A 21,120-nucleotide genomic window follows, 5' to 3' on the forward strand; every position below is an offset into this window, starting at 1 on the left:
ATCCTGTAACCCATTAGATTCAAGGAAGTACAACTATCCTTTCTTTCAGAAACACTTCCATTATTTTCCAACAACTGAAGTGAGGCTCACCGCCTGTAGTTTTCCTGCTTCATCCCTGTGACCACTTTTATGAATAAGGGACCACATCCCGCTCTCCTCCAATTCCCAGGAATCACTCCCATCTCCAGAGATTTGTTGAACAAGTCTTTAATAGGACTCGCCTATAACCTCTCTGAGCTCCCTTAGTATCCTGGGATGGATCCTGTCTGGTCCATCGCTTTGTCCACCTTCAGTTTTTCAAGTTGCTCATAAACACCCTCCTCCGTGAACGGCGCAGAATCTACTCCATTTTCTCGTGTAACTTTGCCAGACAATTTCGGTCCTTCTCCAGAACAGAAGTATTTGTTTAGCACATTTGCTTTCTCCTCATCACTCTCCACATATTTGTTCCCAGCATCTTTTAGCCTAGCAATTCCATTTTTTATCTTCCTCCTTTCACTAATATATCAGAAAAATTTTTATCTCCCTTTTTACATTTTTAGCCATTTGTTCTTCCGCCTGTGCCTTCGCCAAACGTATCTCTCTCTTGGCTTCTTTCAGTTTCACCCTGTAGTCCTTTCTGCTCTCCTCTTCTTGGGTTTTTAGTTATATTCATGAACGCTACAAGTGTGTTCATTCTGCTGCCCCTCTATCTCTCCTTCTTTTCTCGTCTCCCTCATACACCTCCCAGAGAACTCCGTTCCTCAGATCAGCTGCTCCCTTCTCCTCCACTGCCAATTCCAGACTTCGTTCCTGTCATCTAGCCACCTCCTGTGCCTGGAATAAATTACCCGAGTTTGTCCACCAAGCCCCTTCCCTTACCTTGTGTTAAAGCAGACTGAAAACCCACCTTTTTGAAATATCCTTCAATTCATAACACTACTTCTCTGCCCACAACCCAGCCAGCTGATTAATCGTTCCTTTAACTGTATCCATGGCATCCTGTTTGTTTTGACTGTTAGATTGTAAGCTCTTTCTAGCAGAGACTGTCGTCGTCTTTGTAACTCTGTATAGCACTTCGTATGTCTGGTAGCGCTATAGAAATAATAATTAATAGTAGTACAGCATTAGAGCTTAGAAATCTAGAAAGATTTTGAGCATGAATGACACTCCCATACAGCTGTCACAGTGTATGTCTCGTTACTTTGTCTGAGCTTCACATACACACACAGTTTTTTGTTATCTCAAAACTTTTTTCTTTCTGCTTCTTGAGAGGCCTCATTGTCAGATTTTCTCACCTCCAAGACCAAGCAGTGGATATTTAGGCACACTTTTTGGTGAAGTCCTCTGACTGAGCCTATGTGTCGGGGCTCTCCCCTAAGCTATGGTAAGCTTTGGCTTACTGAGAATGTGCAGGATGCCCTACATCTAGAGCTCCTCTCCTCGTCCTGTCAGTTTTTTTCTTCAACCGCTCCTGTACAGTCCGCAGCTCTCCCTCTTATCTCCTCAGAAAAAAAAAAAGGAAAAAGAAAACCAAAAAGCTTTCTAAGCCATTAGGGCATTAGTTTCTTTCCATTAAATAAAAGAAAAAACAAGAGTGGAGAAAGCCTATCGCAGAAAACAAAAATATTGATGTACACTATATACATATTAAAAACCGCCTAAATACTATTGGCTTTAAGTACGCATAAACATCTTTTTTCCTTCCAGGCTGACGCCATGGACAGCGGCTCTTTCTCCCTTGCCACTTGCTCCCTCCCCCCAAGGCCCTGTCTTGGTACTGCTGGGGGAGGGAAGCTCACCACCGCCGATGCGGGCAGAGAAGGAAAAAAACGGCAGTTGCGACAGGACATAAAAAGAAGCCTATTCAGGGGGGTGATACTCCCTCTCCACCAGCAGCAAAGTGGCACATCCCTCACAGAAAGACACGGAGATGCCAAGGCTCCCGGGGGCTCAGTTTCAGCCTAAAGGTCCTCTCCCAGCTCCTTGCTGAAAGATTTGGTTGAAACTTTGAAAACCACAGCAAAATTGGCAAAAAACCATGCTAAGACTAAACAGATTGCCTCTAAAGCTCCTTTGGACCACAACCAAGTACCACTTAAACGTCTGGCTCTACCTGTTTTAGCTCCAGAACCTCCTTTTCAGGGTTCTGAGTCCATTCAGTCACTTTCTAATTTTTTCAGTCTTTTACAAACGTTTATGCAGGTTAGTGCTGTTTTACTTCAGCCTTCCTTTCCTGCTTCTGCTATTCCTCTTCCAGAAGCACAGCAGAGCCCTGCTTGTGTAGAACAACTTTCATCAGAGAATCCTGTTTTATCAATCTCTGTTGGTATTCCTCAGAGCATGACTTGGGGTCTCTGCACCCCCATCTATTCATCTCCAGCGCAGGCAGATTCTTCTAAAGATCATGATGATATCCTTATATCAAACCTTAACCAACTTTCTTTACCTCTTTTGCAGTCAGTCCCAATAATTTATCCTAAGTTCTTACAAAAGGTTTATTTATTTTATTTTTTATTTTATTTATTTAGATTTTTATCCCGTCCTCCCAATAGCTCAGAACGGTTTACAAATGAACATACACAGTGGGGAGTAACTAGACATATAAGTAGTACAACAGGTTTAGGGATTGGATTTATAGTTTTTGGAGAGAATTAAATATAGGGAGAGTATGCAGAAAGAGAGAGGGGGGAAATACAGTAGTTTAGTTTAAGGAAAGTTATAAGCGTTTAGGTACAATTTGTTAGTGGATAGAGAAGAGAGGGTCGTACTGGAAGTTCGGGAAGGTGATAGGTGAGTGGAGGGTGGGGCCTAAGGGGGGGAGAAGACAGAGGAGATCTTTAGTTGAAGAGGAGGGTCTTTACCGATTTACGGAATGTTAATAATGAGTTCTGTTGTCTAAGTTGGGGGTGAGTTGGTTCCAGAGGTGTGGAATGAAGTGGCTGTAGGATCGTTTGTGGGCAGTTTCTGTGAGCAGGGATCTTCCGGGGGGGGTGTCATAGGCGTATCTCTGACTTTGAGCGGAGGGTGCGAGTGGGGTTGTAGATGGGAAGCTTGGATTTTATGTAGGAGGGGGTGGTGGAGTAGATTCTCTTGTGAGCAATTGCCAGGGCTTTGAAAGTACAGCGTTGGCTAATCGGGAGCCAGTGTTCAGCATGGAGTGCCGGGGAGATGGAATCGCGGTAGTTGAGGTTGTGTAGGAGGCGGATGGCTGCATTTTGGACCCGTTGGAGGCGTTTGATATTATTTTTGGTTAGTCCACTAAATAGGGAGTTACAATAATCCAGTCTGGAGAGGACATATGCGTATAGGAGTTGGGCGAGGTCTGGTGTGGAGATGTAGGGTTTGATCCTTTTCAGTTGGCGAAGGTAGTAGAAGGAGGTGGAGACCACTTGGGATATGTGGTTAGATAGGGATAGGTGTCCGTCTAGGGTACTCCCAGGCTGCGAACTTGATCTGCTGCCGTTAGTAGAGTGGAATCCCATGTTAGTGTAGGTCGTAGGTATTTGGTGTTTTTGTTTCTGATCCATAAGAGTTCGGTTTTGGAGGCGTTAAGTTGAAGCTTGTTGTTTGACATCCAAGTTTTCATGTCAGTGAGGCAGAGTTCGAGGTTAGCAATTTGGGATGGCCGGTTTTCGCCTAAGGGGAGGAGCAGCTGGATGTCATCTGCATAAGAGTGGATTTTGATTTTATATTTTTGGGCTATGCTCTTCTGTATCTCCATCAGGCCGTAGGCAGTAAGGATTTTCAAGCTATCCTTCAGCCCTGTAAAACTCCATCCAAGGAAATTATTTTATTGCCAGTACTTTAGATATTACAAGAACTACAACTGGCTAAATGGCAAAAACACCCAACAGTCTAGAGAATGAGACGGTGGTTGTTACCCACAGCTAGCCGCGGGTAACCTGCCAAAACGATGACAAAAAGAGGTCACAGAGTACGGGGACAAGGCCATTCACCGCCCCATGCAGCGGTGAATGGTCTTGTCTCCGCAGTAAAAGGAGTGAGCACGCACGGTGAACGAGCGTGTGGTCCGGCAGCCCCCTCTTTCCTGCCGGCCGTCCGGCTGTGCATCTCCCTCCCTCCCTTTCCCTTACCTTCTCTTTGTGTTGATTTCTTTAAGGCTAAATTCTTTGACAAAGAACACTACAGAATAATTGTACAATCCCTGGTACTAGGTCTCGTGGACTACTGCAATATCCTTTATCTACCATGCCCCACAAACATGATCAAAAAACTTCAAACTGTTCAGAACACAGCCCTTAGACTAATTTACTCACTCGGAAAATTTGACCACATCACCAATGCCTACCTAGACTCACACTGGCTACCGATTCGAGCCAGAATTCAATTCAAACTATACTGTCTACTCTTCAAAGTAATTAACGGTACTGCACCCACCTACCTAAATGACCGCCTAAACCGTAACCTTCCAACCAGAACAAGAAGAAAACTGACATCATTCACATACCCACCACTCAAGGGTACTCATCGCAAAAAGCTTTATGATAGCCTCCTGGCAACACATGCTGCAAAACTCGAACCTTCCATCACCAGATTGTTAACCACAACATCAGACCTCAAGACATTCCGTAAAGAAATCAAAACACTGCTGTTCAAAAAAGCATATACAATCTACCTAACCTCCCTCACCCCATCCCCCAAGAAACCAAAACACTGCCGTCCAAAACATCTTCCGATGTTATTAAGTCTTTACTATCATTCTGTTATTAAGTCTCTATCCTCAAACTGTATTCTCTATTGTCATGTACCATCCTGGAAATGTCCAGTTCTCTTCTTATGTAATCCGCTTTGAACCGCAAGGTACAAGCGGAATAAAAATCACTAATGTAATGTAATGTAATGTATGTGTTGTATTGCAGCCAGAGCCTTGAAGTCGCGTCGCATTTGGCTGCTGGAAAAGTCTTCTCTGATGCAACTTCCTGTTTCTGTTTGCATCGGAGGAAACTTTTCTAGCAGCCAACACGGCGCGACTTCATAGCCTTATAGAAATCACCACGAAGAGAAGGTAAGTGGAAGAGAGGGAGGGAGATGCATGGCTGGCCGGTGGGAGGGAGCTGCTGGACTGCGCAAAGGGTGGGGGTTGGAGAAGAGAAGATGCTGAAGCAGCCTGAAGGGAACTGGGGAAGAAAGAGAGGGGAGAAGACGCTGGGAAATGGGGAAGAGAGAGTGGGGAGAAGACGCTGAAGGGAAGTGGGGAACAGAGTGGGGAGAAGACGCTGAAGGGAAATGGGGAACAGAGTAGGGAGAGACGCTAAAAGGAAATGGGGAGCAGAGAGTGGCGAGAAGACGCTGAAGGGAAATGGGGAACAGAGAATGGGGAGAAGACGCTGAAGGGAAATGGGGAAGAGAGAGTGTGGAGAAGACGCTGTAAGGGAAGAAGACAGAGATGCCAGACTGGGGGAGCAGAGGGAAGAAGATGGGAGCCAGACCAATTGTTGGGGGTGAAGGGAGATGCACAGTAACAGAGCAAATGGAAGGCGCAGAGAGAAGACAGACAGTGGATGGAAGGAATTGAATGAGAAGATGAGGGAAGTAGAAACCAGACAACAAAGGTAGAAAAAAAATTTCTATTTATTTATTTTGCTTTAGGATAAAGTAGTATATTGTGTTTATAAAAATTTATAAACAAAGCCCTGCCAGCTGAACATCTTTCTTTAGTTCAGCAGCCAGAACTTTGATTTATAAGGAAGGAATAAGCTAAATATTGCAGTACTGAGGCTTGTATGGATGCTGTGGGGATGGGGACAGTGGTCACAGGGACGGGGCAGTGACAGGGACAAATTTTTTCCCTGTGTCATTCTCTACATCAGTCTCCACAGCTTCTCAGAGACTTGAATTAAAATACAAGGTGTAAGAGGCATCTGTCATGACCTTCTTCAACTCCCTCACCATTCCATGATCCCAGAGTCAGCTATTAAGAAATCAAAAGCATCAAGTTTCCTGCTACTGGTCCCCCAGGAAAATATTGTATCCTGAATTCTGCTGTCTGCAAAGTATCTCAGGACTCTATGCTTTCATCTAGGATTATGGCTTTCCAGCTTCAAATCCTACATTTTCAACATCCAATCCTTCAACAACTTGACACTTCTTCTCCCTAAGCCATTCCAAATCTTCATATAGCACTTCAGGAGTCAAGTTTAATAGGTGTTTATATACCGCCTTTCCTTAGCAACGGCAGCAGATGAATCCAGAGACTAGTGGAATAGCACACATTGACCAGCAGGTGGAGATAGAGAACTAATTAACAGGTGGTCGTCTTGGATGAAACGTCTCCTGCAGCTTCAGTATGCTCTGTCTCCCAGCAGGTCATGGTCGCTATTCTAGTAGCTCCTGAATTCTGGCTGTCTATGGTCATCTGCTCTCCTGTTGAGAATTCTCTTCAGTGAGAAAGGGGTGTTCGGCTGAACGGTGCCGACTTTAGAGGTTACCTCTGGGCCCCCCCCATTTCTCTGCATCAACCTACCCCTCAGAGCCAGTGTGGGGTATTCACTCCTTGTATTTCTTCTTTCCTTAAAAAACAAAACAAAAAAACAACAACCAGGAACAGGGAGCTTCCAAATGTGAGTAGCTGTCTTTTACTTTGTAAGCAGTCTACAACTACTACTCTATTCAGCACTTCTTGTGTGGAGCGGGTAAGATTCACTTTGCTTGGTTTATTTTTGGTTGGCCCAGTGGTTTTCATTTTCTGCGGGTGAGGTGTTAGTTTTTCTCTTTTTCGGTGCAGTAACATGGCAGCAGAGGTAGTTAAAAGGTGTTCTCACTGTGGGAAGCGTCGAACACCATCGGAGTTATGTGCTGCTGGGTGCGCAGACGCTTCGGGGGTAGATGTAGTAATGGCGCCGGTTAAGTTGGTGTTTTCCTGCCCGAATGACGCGCATTCAGTTTCGCCGGCTCTCTCAGCGGATGCGGCCGCATCGACGGTGCAGGACCCACAGCTGCTTGATACCACGCTTCTTTCCCTGCCGACATCAGTTTCTCTTCTCGGTGGGGTGTTGGCTGTAGCGCCAGCGCATGTGTCAGAGGGCGGTTGTTTCTGCAAGGCAGATCTCTGCTCTACCGGTGGGGCAGCTTGGAGCGGATGCGGCAACCAATATGACTGCTGTACTTTCACAGTCCCAGCATTTGCCGTTTCCCCCCCGAGTTTGTGCTGCTTTTACATAAAGCATTTCTTCTCCAGAGCGCTCAGCCTTCCCTTCAGAGGGAGGTTGCTTTACCTGCTTCTCCTCAGGTTCCTGTTGCCCAATCTCAGCAGGGTTTACAAGCAGCTAAACGGCGTAGAGTGGCCACTGTGGATGGCGGGGACAGTTCGTTGGAACCCTCTTTATCCCTTCCTCCTCCTGAATCTCGAGCAGATGGAGATTAGCTGATTTTGAGTTAGAGGAGGCTGCGGATGCGGCATCTAAACTTAGACTTATGAGGCTCCCTTTTAAGGGTCATCTTTTGTTTGGTGAGGATTTGGATAAATTGGTCAAAGATTTTGGTGATTCTAAAATGCAGAGATTGTCAGAAGATAAGCCTAAGGGACCTTTAAAGCCTGTAACTCCCAAGCCCCACTTCCGGGATATTAGAAGATATAGACCTGGGAAACCATACTATCAGCCATCTTATGGGTCCTCCTTTAATTCCAAGCCGAGGTTTCAACAAAAGAATTCCTTTCGTCCTGCAAAGCCCCCAACCACTCAACCTGCCGGTACATCAGCCGTACGCAGTGCTCAATGACGGGGACACAGCTCTCTCCACTATTCCCATCGGGAGTCGGCTGTCTTCCTTTTGGACGGAGTGGGCAAAGATAACGTCGGATCAATGGGTCTTGGACATTATTCGAGAAGGTTACAAATTAGAATTTTCTTTTCCCGTCACAGATTCTTTCTTGGTGTCCCTGTGTTCGGGGGCGGCCAAGAAAGAATCGGTTCGTGTCACCCTTCAGATTCTTCTGGAACTAGGGGCGATAATTCCTGTTCCTCCGGAGCAAAGGGGCCAGGGCAGATATTCCATTTACTTTGTAGTGCCCAAAAGGGAGGATCGGTCAGACCGGTGCTCAATCTCAAGCGGGTCAATCGGTTTCTCCATGTCAGACATTTCCGCACAGAAACTATAAGATCGGTTATTGCAGCGGTTCAGCCAGGAGAGTTCCTTACCGCGCTAGATCTCAAAGAAGCCTACTTACATATTCCCATTTGGCCACCGCTTCAGAGGTATCTACGTTTTGCCATTCTCAGCCAGCACTTCCAGTTTCGGGCAATGCAGTTTGGCTTTGCCACGGCTCCGAGGACATTCGGGTTCATCCTTACCAGGATGACTGGTTAATTCGGGCCTCTTCAAGGCAGGAGAGTCTGACAGTGACCCAAAGAGTTATTTCACTTCTTCAATCGTTGGGATGGGTGGTCAACTTTCCGAAGAGCTCTGTTATTCCCTCCCAGTCTTTGGAACATCTGGGGGTATTATTCGATACAAAAGCGGGGAAAGTCTTCCTTCCCAAAGCTTGGGGAGAGAAGTTACTGGCTCAAGTTCGTCGTCTTCTGCGGTCTCCCGCTCCGAGAGTATGGGATTATGTGCAAGTTTTCGGATTGATGGTAGCAGCTCTGGATGTAGTGCCTTGGGCTCGCTTTCACATGAGACCACTCCAACAATCACTCCTTGCCCGGTGGTCCCCAGTATCTCAGGATTACAGTCATCAACTACGCTGGACTCCTCAAGCATTGCTCAGCATGAATTGGTGGGTCAGTGGGACCAACCTGTTCAAAGGGATGCCACTAGAATCGCCGGATTGGATCATAGTTTCTACGGATGCCAGTCTGTTGGGTTGGGGGGGCTCAATGCCTTCAGTCCTCAGCGTAGGGGGTCTGGTCTCGGGAAGAGGCTCAGTGCTCTATCAATCTTCTGGAGTTGAGGGCGATCCAGCTGGCGCTTCTAGCGTTTCGGGCCTTGATTCAGAATCGGCCGACCAGGGTCTTTTCGGACAGTGTCACGGCAGTGGCGTGTATCAACAGACAGGGGGAGTACCCGCAGTCCTCAGTTGGCGAGCGAGGCGATGGTTCTCCTTCAGTGGGCGGAAGCTCATCTTCCTCTTCTCTCGGCGGTTCACATTGCAGGACAAGCAAATGTTCAGGCAGACTTCCTCAGCAGAAATCTTCTAGATCCGGGAGAATGGGAACTCTCCACTCAAGCGTTCCAGCTGCTGGTGCAGCGCTGGGGCGTTCCGGAAATAGACCTCATGGCCTCATCTCAAAATGAAAAGCTTCCTCGGTTCTTCAGCAGACACAGGGAGCGGGAGTCAGAGGAGGTAGACATGTTGGCTCTGTCTTGGCCTCGCGGTCGTCTTCTGGTATGTGTTTCCCCCTTGGCCAATGATAGGTCGTGTGCTCCATCGGATAGCTCGATTTCAGGGCTCGGTGATATTGGTAGCTCCGGACTGGCTGCGCCAGCCGTGGTATGCGGATCTGATGAGCCTCTCGACGGGCGAACAGTTGCGGTTTCCGGTGACTCCGGATTTACTTCATCAGGGATAAACATGGAAAATCCGTCCCACTTTGGTCTTACGGCCTGGCTCTTGAAAGGTCACGACTGAGACATAAGGGTTATTCTGAGCAAGTTGTTTCCACCCTTCTCCAAGCAAAAATGAGATCTACTTCTGCGTCTTATGCTAGAGTATGGAGAGTGTTTGAATCGTGATGCGGTGATCAGGGTATTTCTCCTTTCCATGCTTCTTTAGCTAACATTCTCTCTTTTCTGCAAGATGGAGTTGCCAAGGGCTTGGCTTACAATTCTCTTAAAGTTCAAGTGGCGGCAATTGCTTGTTATAGAGGCTGCATGTCTCCTTCTTCCCTTGTGGCTCAGCCTGATGTAGTTCGTTTTCTGAAGGGAGTACAACATATTCGTCCACCTGTTAAGAAGCTCTGTCCGGAGTGGAGCCTTAGAGTAGTCCTTGGAGGCTTACAGAAGGCTCCGTTTGAGCCTTTGTCCACTGCGACTCTGAAAGATGTCACGTTGAAAGCAGTGTTTCTCATAGCTATGGCTTCAGCCCGGCAGGTTTCTGAGATGCAGGCGTTGTCATGCAGAGACCCTTTTTTACGCATTTCGGATTCAGGGGTCTCAATTCGGACTGTACCTTCATTTCTTCCAAAGGTTGTCTCTTCCTTCCATGTCCTTCCTTCCATGTCTCTTCCTTCCTACTTTTCGGAAGCAGGATTGGGGGGCGCGATTTTCTTCGCTCCATTTCCTGGATGTGCGTAGAATCCTTCTTCACTATCTGCAGGTTACTAACAACTTTCGCCGTTCAGATCACCTCTTTGTGCTATTTGCGGGACGCAACAAGGGTATGGCAGCGTCCAAAGCTTTCATTGCTAGGTGGATCAGGGAGACCATTGCTTCCACTTACTTGGTGGTGAGGAAGCGTTTACCGGAAGGTCTTCATGCTCATTCCATTAGAGCGATTACTACTTCATGGGCTGAGTCTAGGGGCTTTTCATTGGAGGAGATTTGTCGTGCGGCTACTTGGTCTTCTAAGAATACCTTTTCTAAACATTACAGGTTGGATGTGGCAGCGCGTGCGGAGACTGCTTTCAGTGCTTCGGTCATTTCAGAGGCGGCTTTTGCTTCCCACCCTGTTTGAGGATTGCTTTACTACATCCCACTGGTCTCTGGATTCATCTGCTGCCGTTGCTAAGGAAGGAAAAATTATGTCTTACCTATTAATTTTCTTTCCTTTAGACGCAGCAGATGAATCCAGAGCCCCGCCCTTTCTACATATTGTCTGTTGGGTTGTCTTTCGCATGTTTCAGAAGTTTTGTTATAGTTGGTAGTTGTGTTCTGCATTAATATCTTTGAAATTTGTTATGGGAAAGAAGTTTTTTGCATTCTGAGAATTTTCTGGTTCTGGATGCTTGGGCAATGAGCAATACTGAAGCTGCAGGAGACGTTCCATCCAAGACGACCACCTGTTAATCAGTTCTTTATCTCCACCTGCTGGTCGATGTGTGCTATCCCACTAGTCTCTGGATTCATCTGCTGCATCTAAAGGAAAGAAAATTAACAGGTAAGACATAATTTTTCCATCAAGGTTATCTAAGTGGTTTTACAATCGGGTACTCAAGCATTTTCCTTATCTGTCCCGGTGAGCTCACAATCTATCTAACATACCTGGGGCTATGGAGGACTGAGTGACTTGCCCAGGGTCACAAGAAGTAGCACAGGGTTTGAACCCACAACCCCAGGGTACTGAGGCTGTAGCTCCAACCACCCCACCACACGCTCCTCCACTACACCACTATGATGCCTATGATTAGAATTCCAGCAGTGGCTATAGCTGCCCGACATACAGCATGGCAAAGGTGAGTAACTATGCTTTACCAGATACCAGAAACGTTACTGCTATCTGGGACTGAGTAACAGCACATCAGTGGAGAGGGTCCAAGCAAATGGCACACAAGAACAGAAGAAAGAACCAAGTGATAGTTAAGAATCCTTTATTAATAAACTTGACATGGGCCATGTTTCGGCATGAAGCACATGTATCAGGGGGTCCACAGAATTAATTATGATATAGTCTTCTCACTGCCAAAAAGCTCGACATTTGATTTTATCTAATCAGACTGCAATTCTGTGCACCAATGATGCAGGCGCTTCATGCCAAAACATGGCCCTTGTTGGATTTATGTATTAATAAAGTACTCTCGACTATCCCTTGGTATTTCTTCTGTCTGTGAGACCAAGTGACAATATCTCTAATTAGAAACATGAGGGCAAATAAAGGCCAAATGGCCCTTTCTGCCTAACCACAGTAACCATTATCTCTTCCTCTCTCTAAGAGATCCCATGTGCCTATCCCAGGCTTTCTTGAAATCAGACACAGTCTCTGTCTTAACCACCTCTACCAGGAGACTGTTCCAAGAATCTACCACCCTTTCTGTATAAAAATATTTCCTTAGATTACTCCTGAGCCTATCACCTCTTAACTTCATCCTATGCCCTCTCATTCTAGAGCTTCTACTAAAATGGTGCATGGTCTTCATCATAAGGTGTATGGGGACAGACTTAAAGATCTCGATCCAGAGCTTCCATTCAAATGAAAGAGACTCGACCCATGCGCATTTACATCACGTAGGTATTTAAACGTCTCTATCATATCTCCCCTCTCCTGCCGTTCCTCCAAAGGCAGAAGAAGGGAGATATGATAGAGACATTTAAATACCTACGTCTCCGTTATCGCCACTATATCCAACTCATCTTCTTCCTTCACAGCTTGTGCCTACTGCTCCTTTATAGCCCAAGAATGAGACATCTCAGAAACTCTAAGTTGAAGGCTGTTTTAATTCTTGCTTTTGAATTCTCCTCTGCCACTTAAGCAGGGCTAACTCAAGAGATTGTGATCTCTGAGCCAACTTTTGTGCACCCCTCTTTCACAAGAAGGGAATTTATTTTTTAAAATGCCATGTTGCCAACTGAAGGAGTGAAGCAAGAAGCTCCCATGGCTGTGAAGGGGTAAGCCACTAAGGCAGGCTTTCAGCACTCTTAAACCCGGGTTCCCTAAGCCATTGTCTCGTTAGCTTACCCCTTAAGCCATCCCTATACTTAAACCATGAACAGAGTGGTTCTGTCTTTTCACAGGCATCGCACAGAGAAGACAAAACACCACTTGATCCCATGTAGTTGCTGCTGCTCAAGAGAACCTGGTAAGCCTGACTTCAGTGCCGGGCAAAATAATAGAAACAACTATAAAAACTTAAATTGTGGCACATGTAGAGATGGGCCCAGCTCTGGATTGTATGTCACTATCAAAGGGGTCCTTTCTGTTGTTTTCTTGTCCTTGTAGTGCAATAGATTTTCTCTGGGTGTTTTATGGGCGATTATTCTTGGAGATTATTTTAGGGTTGTATCATTTTTGTTTGAAGGATTCAGTTGGGATTTCTAGGTGTCTCTCGTCTCTTGAATCAGAGAAGATACTGTGGCATGTTGCTTGACTGTGTATAATGGATCTTTTTATATGTGAGTTGTAGAGGTAGTTGCATCTTTCTGTAGGTTTCTTGTATATAGATGTTTGGATGTAACCATTGTTGATAGAGACTGTGGTGTCTAGAAAATTGGGAAATAGTCAATTATGAATTTGATTGTAGGGTGGTATGTATTGAAAAAGTTGTAAAATTGTTTGTCTCTCTTCTCCCTTGGTCCAAATCATAAAAATGTCATCAATATACCGGTAGTATTTCAGGGGTTTTGTCTGATATGTATTTAGAAATGTCTCCTCTAGTTGTGCCATTAAGCGATGGAATAGAGGAGATATGATAACAGACGTTTAAATACTTGAAGGATATTAATCTGCAAACAAATCTATTTCAGAGATGGAGAAGCGGTAAAATTAGAGGACATAATATGAGGTTGCGAGATGGTAGACTTAGGAGTAACATAGGTAATACTTCTTCACGGATTCCAGGATGGTGTATGCCTGGAATGCCCTCCCTATAGACGTGGTGGAGGCAAAAACAGTAACTGAGTTAAAAAATGCATCAGATTGACACAAAGGATCCCTAAATAGAAAGAATAGTATCGACACAAAATGCAACAAATTAAAAACTAGAACTTCATTTATGATGATTCACAGGAATGGTGCTTAAATGGAAGCCCAGCAGCAGGGAAATGAAGACGATGCCGGATGGACTTCTACAGTCTATGGCAAGATGGATCGGGGGGAGGTGGGGGAATGGAGTTAGCTTTGACGATGATTCCAGCAGTGGAGCCAGTTCCAGACAGACATCTACAGACTCCGTCCCATATGTGGAAAGAAGGATCAAGAGCAATTATATGTATTTTTTACCTCTTTCAAGTCGTCAGAGTACAGGTCTTACCTATCGTGGAGGGGAGGGTGGGGGTACGAGACATCTTATACTGAAACTTAGCAAGTAAAACGAATAATTACTGGTTTGTTGCTTTTAGAATGAATGTGGCTGTTGAGTAGACTGTCATTTACTGTGTTACTATCCTGATACTAATTGGCAAGTCAGGCATCAGGTAACCCAAGCCATGTGTTATGACTGTTTATCAAAGATTGTAATTCTACTCTACAAACTACCCTCTCCCTCCCTGAGCTCGGTTATCCACTACAAGAACTATATAGGCAATGTTAGGAAATTCTGCTTTACGGAGAGGGTGGTGGATGCTTGGAATACGCTCCCAAGAGAGGTGGTGGAGAGTAAAACTGTGACTGAGTTCAAAGAAGCGTGGGATGAACACAGAGGATCTAGAATCAGAAAATAATATTAAAACTTGAACTAAGGCCAGTACTGGGCAGACTTGTACGGTCTGTGTCTGTATATGGCCGTTTGGTGGAGGATGGGCTGGGGAGGGCTTCAAAGGCTGGGAGGGTGTAGATGGGCTGGAGTAGGTTTTAACGGAGATTTTGGCAGCAGGAACCCAAGCACAGTACCAGGTAGAGCTTTGGATTCTTGCTCAGAAATAGCTAAGAAGAAAAAATTAAAAAATTGAAATTGAATCAGATTGGGCAGAGTGGATGGACCATTCGAGTCTTTATCTGTCATCATCTACTATGTTACTATGTTCTTTATTTTGTACCAGAACCTGCTATACAGAAGTTCATTACATATCAAAGTGGTGTATTGTTTTGTATGTGTCTGACTCTTCAATCTGAAGGGAAACCATACATATATTCATAGACTAATCTAATCTAATCTAAACCTTAAGTTTATATACCGCATCATCTCCATGAGTATGGAGCTCGACATGGTTTACAAGAACTTAAAATAGTAGGTAGAGAAGAAGAAAAAGGATTACATGAACTTATGTGAAGAAGGGGGGAGAAAGAAAAGGGGGGGAAGGATAGAGTTACAATTTGCTGAAAAGCCAGGTTTTCAGTTGTTTGCGGAATAACTGAAAGGAGCTCAGGTTCCACAATGGGGAGGTGAGGTCGTTCCAAAAACCTGTGATTTTGAAGAGAAGGGATTTCCCAGTTTGCCTGCAAAGTGGATGCCGCGTAGGGAGGGGAAGGCTAGTTTATACCTTTGGGCAGTTCTGGAGGAGTCGGGACTGGAGGAGTTGAAAGACAGTGGGATAAGAGGAGGGAGGATGCCATGAATGATCTTAAAAGCCAGGCAGGAACATTTGAAATGGATTCTGGAGATTATTGGGAGCCAGTGAAGTTTGGCAAGGAGTGGGGAGGCATGGTCAGATTTGCGTTTTGAGAAGATCAGTTTGGCTGCAGTATTCTGGATTAGCTGGAGTCTTAGAAGACTTTTTTTTGATAGATTTAAGTAGATGGCGTTGCAGTAATCTAGTTTGGAGAGGATGATGGATTGGACAAGGATGGCAAAGTGTTGTTGGCTGAAGTAGGATCTAGCTTTCCTCAGCATGTGGAGGCTGAAAAAGCATGATTTTGCCAAGGAGTTGAGGTGGTCATTGAGGGAGAGAGAGGAATCGATAATGATACCAAGGACTAGCTAAGAAAGAAAAATAAAATAGGAGAGAGCCATAGATTCCACATAGGCCAATAGCTATGTTGGCTCAGTTATCATATGCTACTGGGAAAAATAGGTTTTAAGTTCTGCCTTTAATCTTGGCACTGTAGGATCAAAGTGGAGATATTTAGGACAGAAATTACAAAGGAAGAGGACAAATATATAAAAGGCTGAGTCATAGATAGAGGCTAACTGAGAATGGGGGATGGGGTTGGCCATCACAAGAATATTAAATTTGATTCTATACCTACTATGTAACTAGTAATATTCCTTAAACCTTCCTATGAGCAATGTGCATTAATAATGTTGAGACATGACCACAGTACAAGGGTATGGGAAGAATTGGCTCTATTCACAGGCTACTTTTAAGAATACCCACTGCAACTTGGTTGAAAAGGTCTATAGTAATAGGGCAGCTACTTTTTGGATATTCAAATGTGCGCATTTAATATTAAAATGGGTTTCCCACAAGTTACATAAGAGCATAAGAGTAGCCTGTCCTCATGGTGGCCAATCCAGGTAACTAGTACCTAGCAAAACCCCCAAAAGTAGCAACATTCCATGCTACCGATCCAGGGCAAACAATGGCTTCTCCCATGTCTATCTCAATAACAGACTATGGACTTTTCCTCCAGGAAATGTCCAAACCTTTCTTAAAACCAGCTATGTGTTTTAACCCCATTTATTATGTATGTGTGGGGGGTGGGGGGGGTTTAAAAGTGTTGGATATTTATAAAGATATATGTATGGGGTTGAGGGAGATAATTCTTGTGGTGTGAAATTTGTAATAATTTCAAGTGGAAATGTATATTATGAAGTGATTTATTGTACACTTGTTTGAAAACTTATAATGAATAAAGAAATTTTTTTTAAAAACCCAGCTATGTTAAGTGCTTTTACCACAGCCTCTGGCAACACATTCCAAAGCTTAACTATTCTCTGAATGAAAAAATATTTCCTTCTGTTAGTTTTTAAAAAGTGTTTTCCTGTAACTAGGTCAAAAATTACAAAGTCTTAAGGACACTCAGAGTAAAAAATTGATCCACTTGTACCCGTGGGGGAAGGGATATGAATGTTAGACCTGCATGGTGAAGGGGAGGAGAGAGATGGATGCAGGATCCATAAGTAAGGGGGGGGGGAGAAATTAACCCAGACCAGAAAGGAGGGTGGGAAGGGAGGGACAGATGCTGGAATTACAAGTGGGGGGAAGATAAAGAGAGGAACAGAGAGTTTGATTGCCATATAACTAAAATTGCACACTGCATTCACAAAGCTGGGATTTTTATTTGCTTTTATTTACTATGTTTCAATGTTAATATCAATTCAATACAGAGTTTATGGTATGGTATTACGTAGTTAGGCCTATTTTTAATAGTAACTCTCAAGCAACCAGAAACTACCTTTATCCGGCATTTACCAATCCCCATGGGTGCTGGTTAGCTACGAGTCAACTGTATTATAGTAGGAAAAGATTTATCTGATAGAAGAAAGCAGATAGCAAATATTTTCATGTATGAATGAAATAGAAGAAAAGCAATATGGTTTTAACTCTTGTTCATACTTTCAGAAAATTGTTTAAATAAAGCATAACCCATCTTTCAGTTACAAATCTTTTTATCCATGAAGAGTTTATATGGCCAGTTCTTCCTCTTTGCTTTGTAAAGTGTTCTTAATGCACTCTTTTAGGATAATTCTATAAAATGCACCAAATATAGGTGCTAAAATGCAGTGTGCTGAGCACAAATTCTATAACAGCTCAGATTCCTTTATAAAAGCTAGTGCAAGTCAGCTCTTAAACATGCACACTTAAGCTAATTTGAGTGCCTAAATATAGTGCTTCTGCACATAAATGCATGTGTTCCATAATCTAAGCATGTAAATATTTGACTCAACGATATCCTGTCCATGCACATCCCCAATTCATGTCCCTTGCATTTATGTGCTATTTGAGTTGCACACTCATGGAATACTGCAGAGCATGTGCCTAGCACTTGCATAGGTGAATGTTACACTTGAATCTGTAAATGCTGGGAGTCCTAAAATCTTAGTGCACAAATTGCGCTTATATTTGTTACTAAGTTTATAGAATTAGGGAGTTTGTCATAGTGCATAGGTTAACATCCTCTTTTTACTTTGATATGACCTTGCAGTTTTCTATGAAAGTTGCTTTTTTTAAAATGGTTTTTTTTTAATTTTACCACTTTTAGGTTCATGCCTTAGCAGGTGCAGGTGGAATGGACAACCTTCTTATGCTTGACCTGGAAAAATACAAGCCTTATACACATGATTTAGCAGCAGCTGGAGGAGGAGGGGTTAATATGGCTTCCCAACAGAAATGGAAACCTGGAGAACAAGAGTTTGAGGCCCTTATGCGGATGTTGGACAATCTTGTAGGTATCCCCACTTCAGTCATACTATATAGTTAACATATTGTACAGTAATTTAAAATGAGATAAGCAATTTGGATTTTTTTTTTTTTATAACAAAGTACAATTCAGGATCAGTATGTATCTTATAAAACAAAAAAAGTTATATGCAATGATAAAAAGATTGGGCCCATTATTGTGAGTTACATGTTCGTTAGCGAGTGGTAAATACCTAACTTGCCTATCTGTGGATCTCTAAAACTTATAGGGTTGATAGCAGGCTGCTTGATTCACTGAACAGTCAGTTATCTATATAATATGGGGTAGAGGTGAAGGCAGCACTGGAAGCCATCCTTTTAACAATGATAATTTAGGTCTGCTATTTACTAGCACTGCTTAGATAATACCACTGAGCATATGTACTAAGTTAAGCACTACAGCTGGGTAAACAGTAGTCACAAGGCTGAAAATTAGGCCCACTGTTTTTAACCTTTTTCTCTTGATGATGCTAAGTGTTCTGTTCATGTACTCTGCTTGCACATAGCTTGGATCAGGAAGCTTTAAAATTGCTTTACAAATCTGTAGCAGTAATTTGCTTGGAACTAAGAATCCAGTTCCACTGTAAAGATTTGACATGCAGAGACAGCACTGACTTCCTCTTGTTCCAATCTCTGGATTTTTCTAGGATTGTTAGCTTCCTTGTACCAACAAATAAATCACTGAATTGTGAGAAAATGATGGAGTGGTATACTGGCATACCATTCTATCTACTGAAAAAGGCCAGAAAACTGCTTTATCTAGTTTTACAACCACTCGCATTTTATAATTCTGTATATGATTTTCCTTATTAATATTGGTTCAAATTATAATAAACTATTTCTTTAGCGTCCCTTCAGACCAGCACAGAAACAGATGGGTTTGTGCTCCTCTGCCAACAGGTGGAGACTGAGACACTAACTTTTCGCTACAGTATAAGTGGGCTGTGCAGTCCCTCTTACAATCAGTCTTTTCTCAGTCTCCAGCAGCTGGACTGGTAAGATTGTGCAGTCTGTGCTGAGATTTGATTGGGCCTGTTGGATCTGGTTAAGGAATTTTTCAGGTCCCTTTTGCTGTCTAGATAGAACTTGGGGGACCCTCTTGGGGGTCCTATCGACTTCGGGGGTGCCACACTTGAAAGGGTGAGTCCCTTCCCCCACCTCCTCAGGTTTTCTGTGTTTACAGGAGCCTCAATTGTACGCCTTGCCACCTATACCGGCACTGACTACAGTTTAGAGTGCCATGTGGGGTCTGCTCTAACTTGACACAGTTGGTGAACTGTGAGACATTTAGAAAAAATAAAGATATAAGAAATAAGTGGAGCATAAAGTAGTCCTGAGGCCGCCGTTTTTGTACAATGTTATTGTATGTGGTTTTTTGGCACATTCAGTATGAGCGCTTCGAGAAGCAGCACAAGTGCGTTTTATGTGGGCCAAATGGTGGATGTGGCAATGTGGGTGCACAAAATGTTCCGGCTGCCTCGAGGGGGACATGGCTTCAAGTGTCTGTGTGTCCGGCTTCCCTTTGCGTGGGTACCGCACATCAGCAGGAGGTGCTGGTGACGCTCAGGTGGCTGCCTGCGGTCTGGCAGATTCGGGATTGTGGGATGCTGGGGGATTCCCTTGTCGCTGGGGCTGCTAGCTGTGTTTCTGTAGCGGCGGGGTCAAGTTTGGCTTCGGTGCCGTGTTTTGATTTTAGGTACCAGTTTAGTGACGGTGTTTCCCTCGGTTTTGACAGGAAATGTGTCCATTTTGCCCACTGCCTCAGGTGACCTTCCTCCTGTTTTAGAAAGTCAGGAACAGGTCTTAAATGTGTCTTCTGCTCATGCTATAATTTCTAGATTGCTGCCGGGGTTGTTGAGCCCTGATTTTATGTTAGCCATGTGCAAATCTTATTTACAGGCTACTAGAGATCCTGCTTCGGTTCCAGGGGATGTCTGGGGGTCTTCCCCTTCCACAGCCACCCCGTCCAGTCTCCTGCTAAGGTTACCTCTATCCGGCCCCCTCAGCCATCATCCAAGCGGTCGCGGGTATCTTAGAATGAGGTTTCTTTTCTGTTTCATCTTGTTTCCTCCAGGTGGGAACTTGGATCTTGGGGAGGATTTTCCAGAACCGTTAGGAGGTCTGATGTTTTTGGATAGAGATTCTTTTCTAAGGCGCTGGTTGGAGAAGACACGTATGTTGTGCGCATTTTTCCTTGGGAAGAGTTGCAGGAGCTCATTCTTCAAGTGTCTTCAGTTTTACACTTTGAAGAGGCAGCTAAGGACCCCCTCATGTGGTAGACCGTCTTCTTAGAGGGATCCAGTTGGCATCCCACTCTTTCCCTATGCATCAGGATATTTGGGATGTAGTGTGTGTTCTGTGGAAGTTCTGGATGCGCTGTTTTGATTGATACGGTCTGTGGCCAGACTCTACCCCCTTCCAGATGTGGGATAGAGATTCCTTTACATTTTCCTGCAGTATCTCGGCAATTACATAGAAACATAGAAACATAGAAACATAGAAATTGACGGCAGAAAAGGGCCATAGCCCATCGAGTCTGCCCATACCAATGACCCGCTCCTTGATTCTTACTCTCCTAGAGATCCCACATGAATATCCCATTTTCTCTTGAAATCTAACACGCTGCTGGCCTCAATCACCCGCTGAGGCAGCTCGTTCCAATGATCGACCACCCTTTCGGTGAAGAAGTACTTCCTAGCATCACCCCGAAATTTCCCTCCCCTGATTTTCAGCGAGTGTCCTCTGGTTACCGAGGGTCCTGTAAGACTGAAGATATCATCTTTCACCTCTATACGCCCAGTAATATACTTAAAGGTCTCAATCATGTCCCCTCTGTCTCTTCGCTCCTCCAGCGAGTACATCCGCAGTTTCTTTAACCTTTCTTCATACGTGAGATCCCTGAGCCCCAAGACCATTCTGGTAGCCATTCGCTGAACCGACTCAATTCTCAACACATCTTTTCGGTAGTGTGGTCTCCAGAATTGAACACAATACTCGAGATGAGGTCTCACCATGGATCTGTACAGTGGCATTATGACCTCAGGTTTTCTGCTGACAAAACCCCTACGGATACAGCCCATCATTTGTCTTGCCTTAGACGAAGCCTTCTCTACTTGATTGGCAGCCTTCATATCATCGCTAATGATCACTCCTAAATCACGTTCCACCGTGGTCCTGGACAAGGTTTCACCATTTAGTGTGTAAGTTCTGTGTGGATTTTTTTTCCCTAGGTGCATTACTTTACATTTT

General features: G+C 44.3%; 1 protein-coding gene across 8 annotated transcripts in view; it reads left to right on the plus strand.

Moving 5' to 3' along the window:
- The window catches only part of ADD3 (adducin 3), a 380,040-nt gene that overhangs the window by 300,484 nt on the left and 58,436 nt on the right, over positions 1–21,120 (plus strand). For all 8 annotated transcript variants that reach the window (XM_033942120.1, XM_033942115.1, XM_033942114.1 and 5 more), the window contains one exon: positions 17,675–17,857. In XM_033942120.1, the coding sequence (XP_033798011.1) occupies positions 17,675–17,857 (183 nt within the window). The remainder of the gene's footprint in view (positions 1–17,674; positions 17,858–21,120) is intronic.

Source organism: Geotrypetes seraphini, chromosome 4 (genome assembly GCF_902459505.1).
Source record: "Geotrypetes seraphini chromosome 4, aGeoSer1.1, whole genome shotgun sequence".
Taxonomy (NCBI): Eukaryota; Metazoa; Chordata; class Amphibia; order Gymnophiona; family Dermophiidae; genus Geotrypetes; species Geotrypetes seraphini.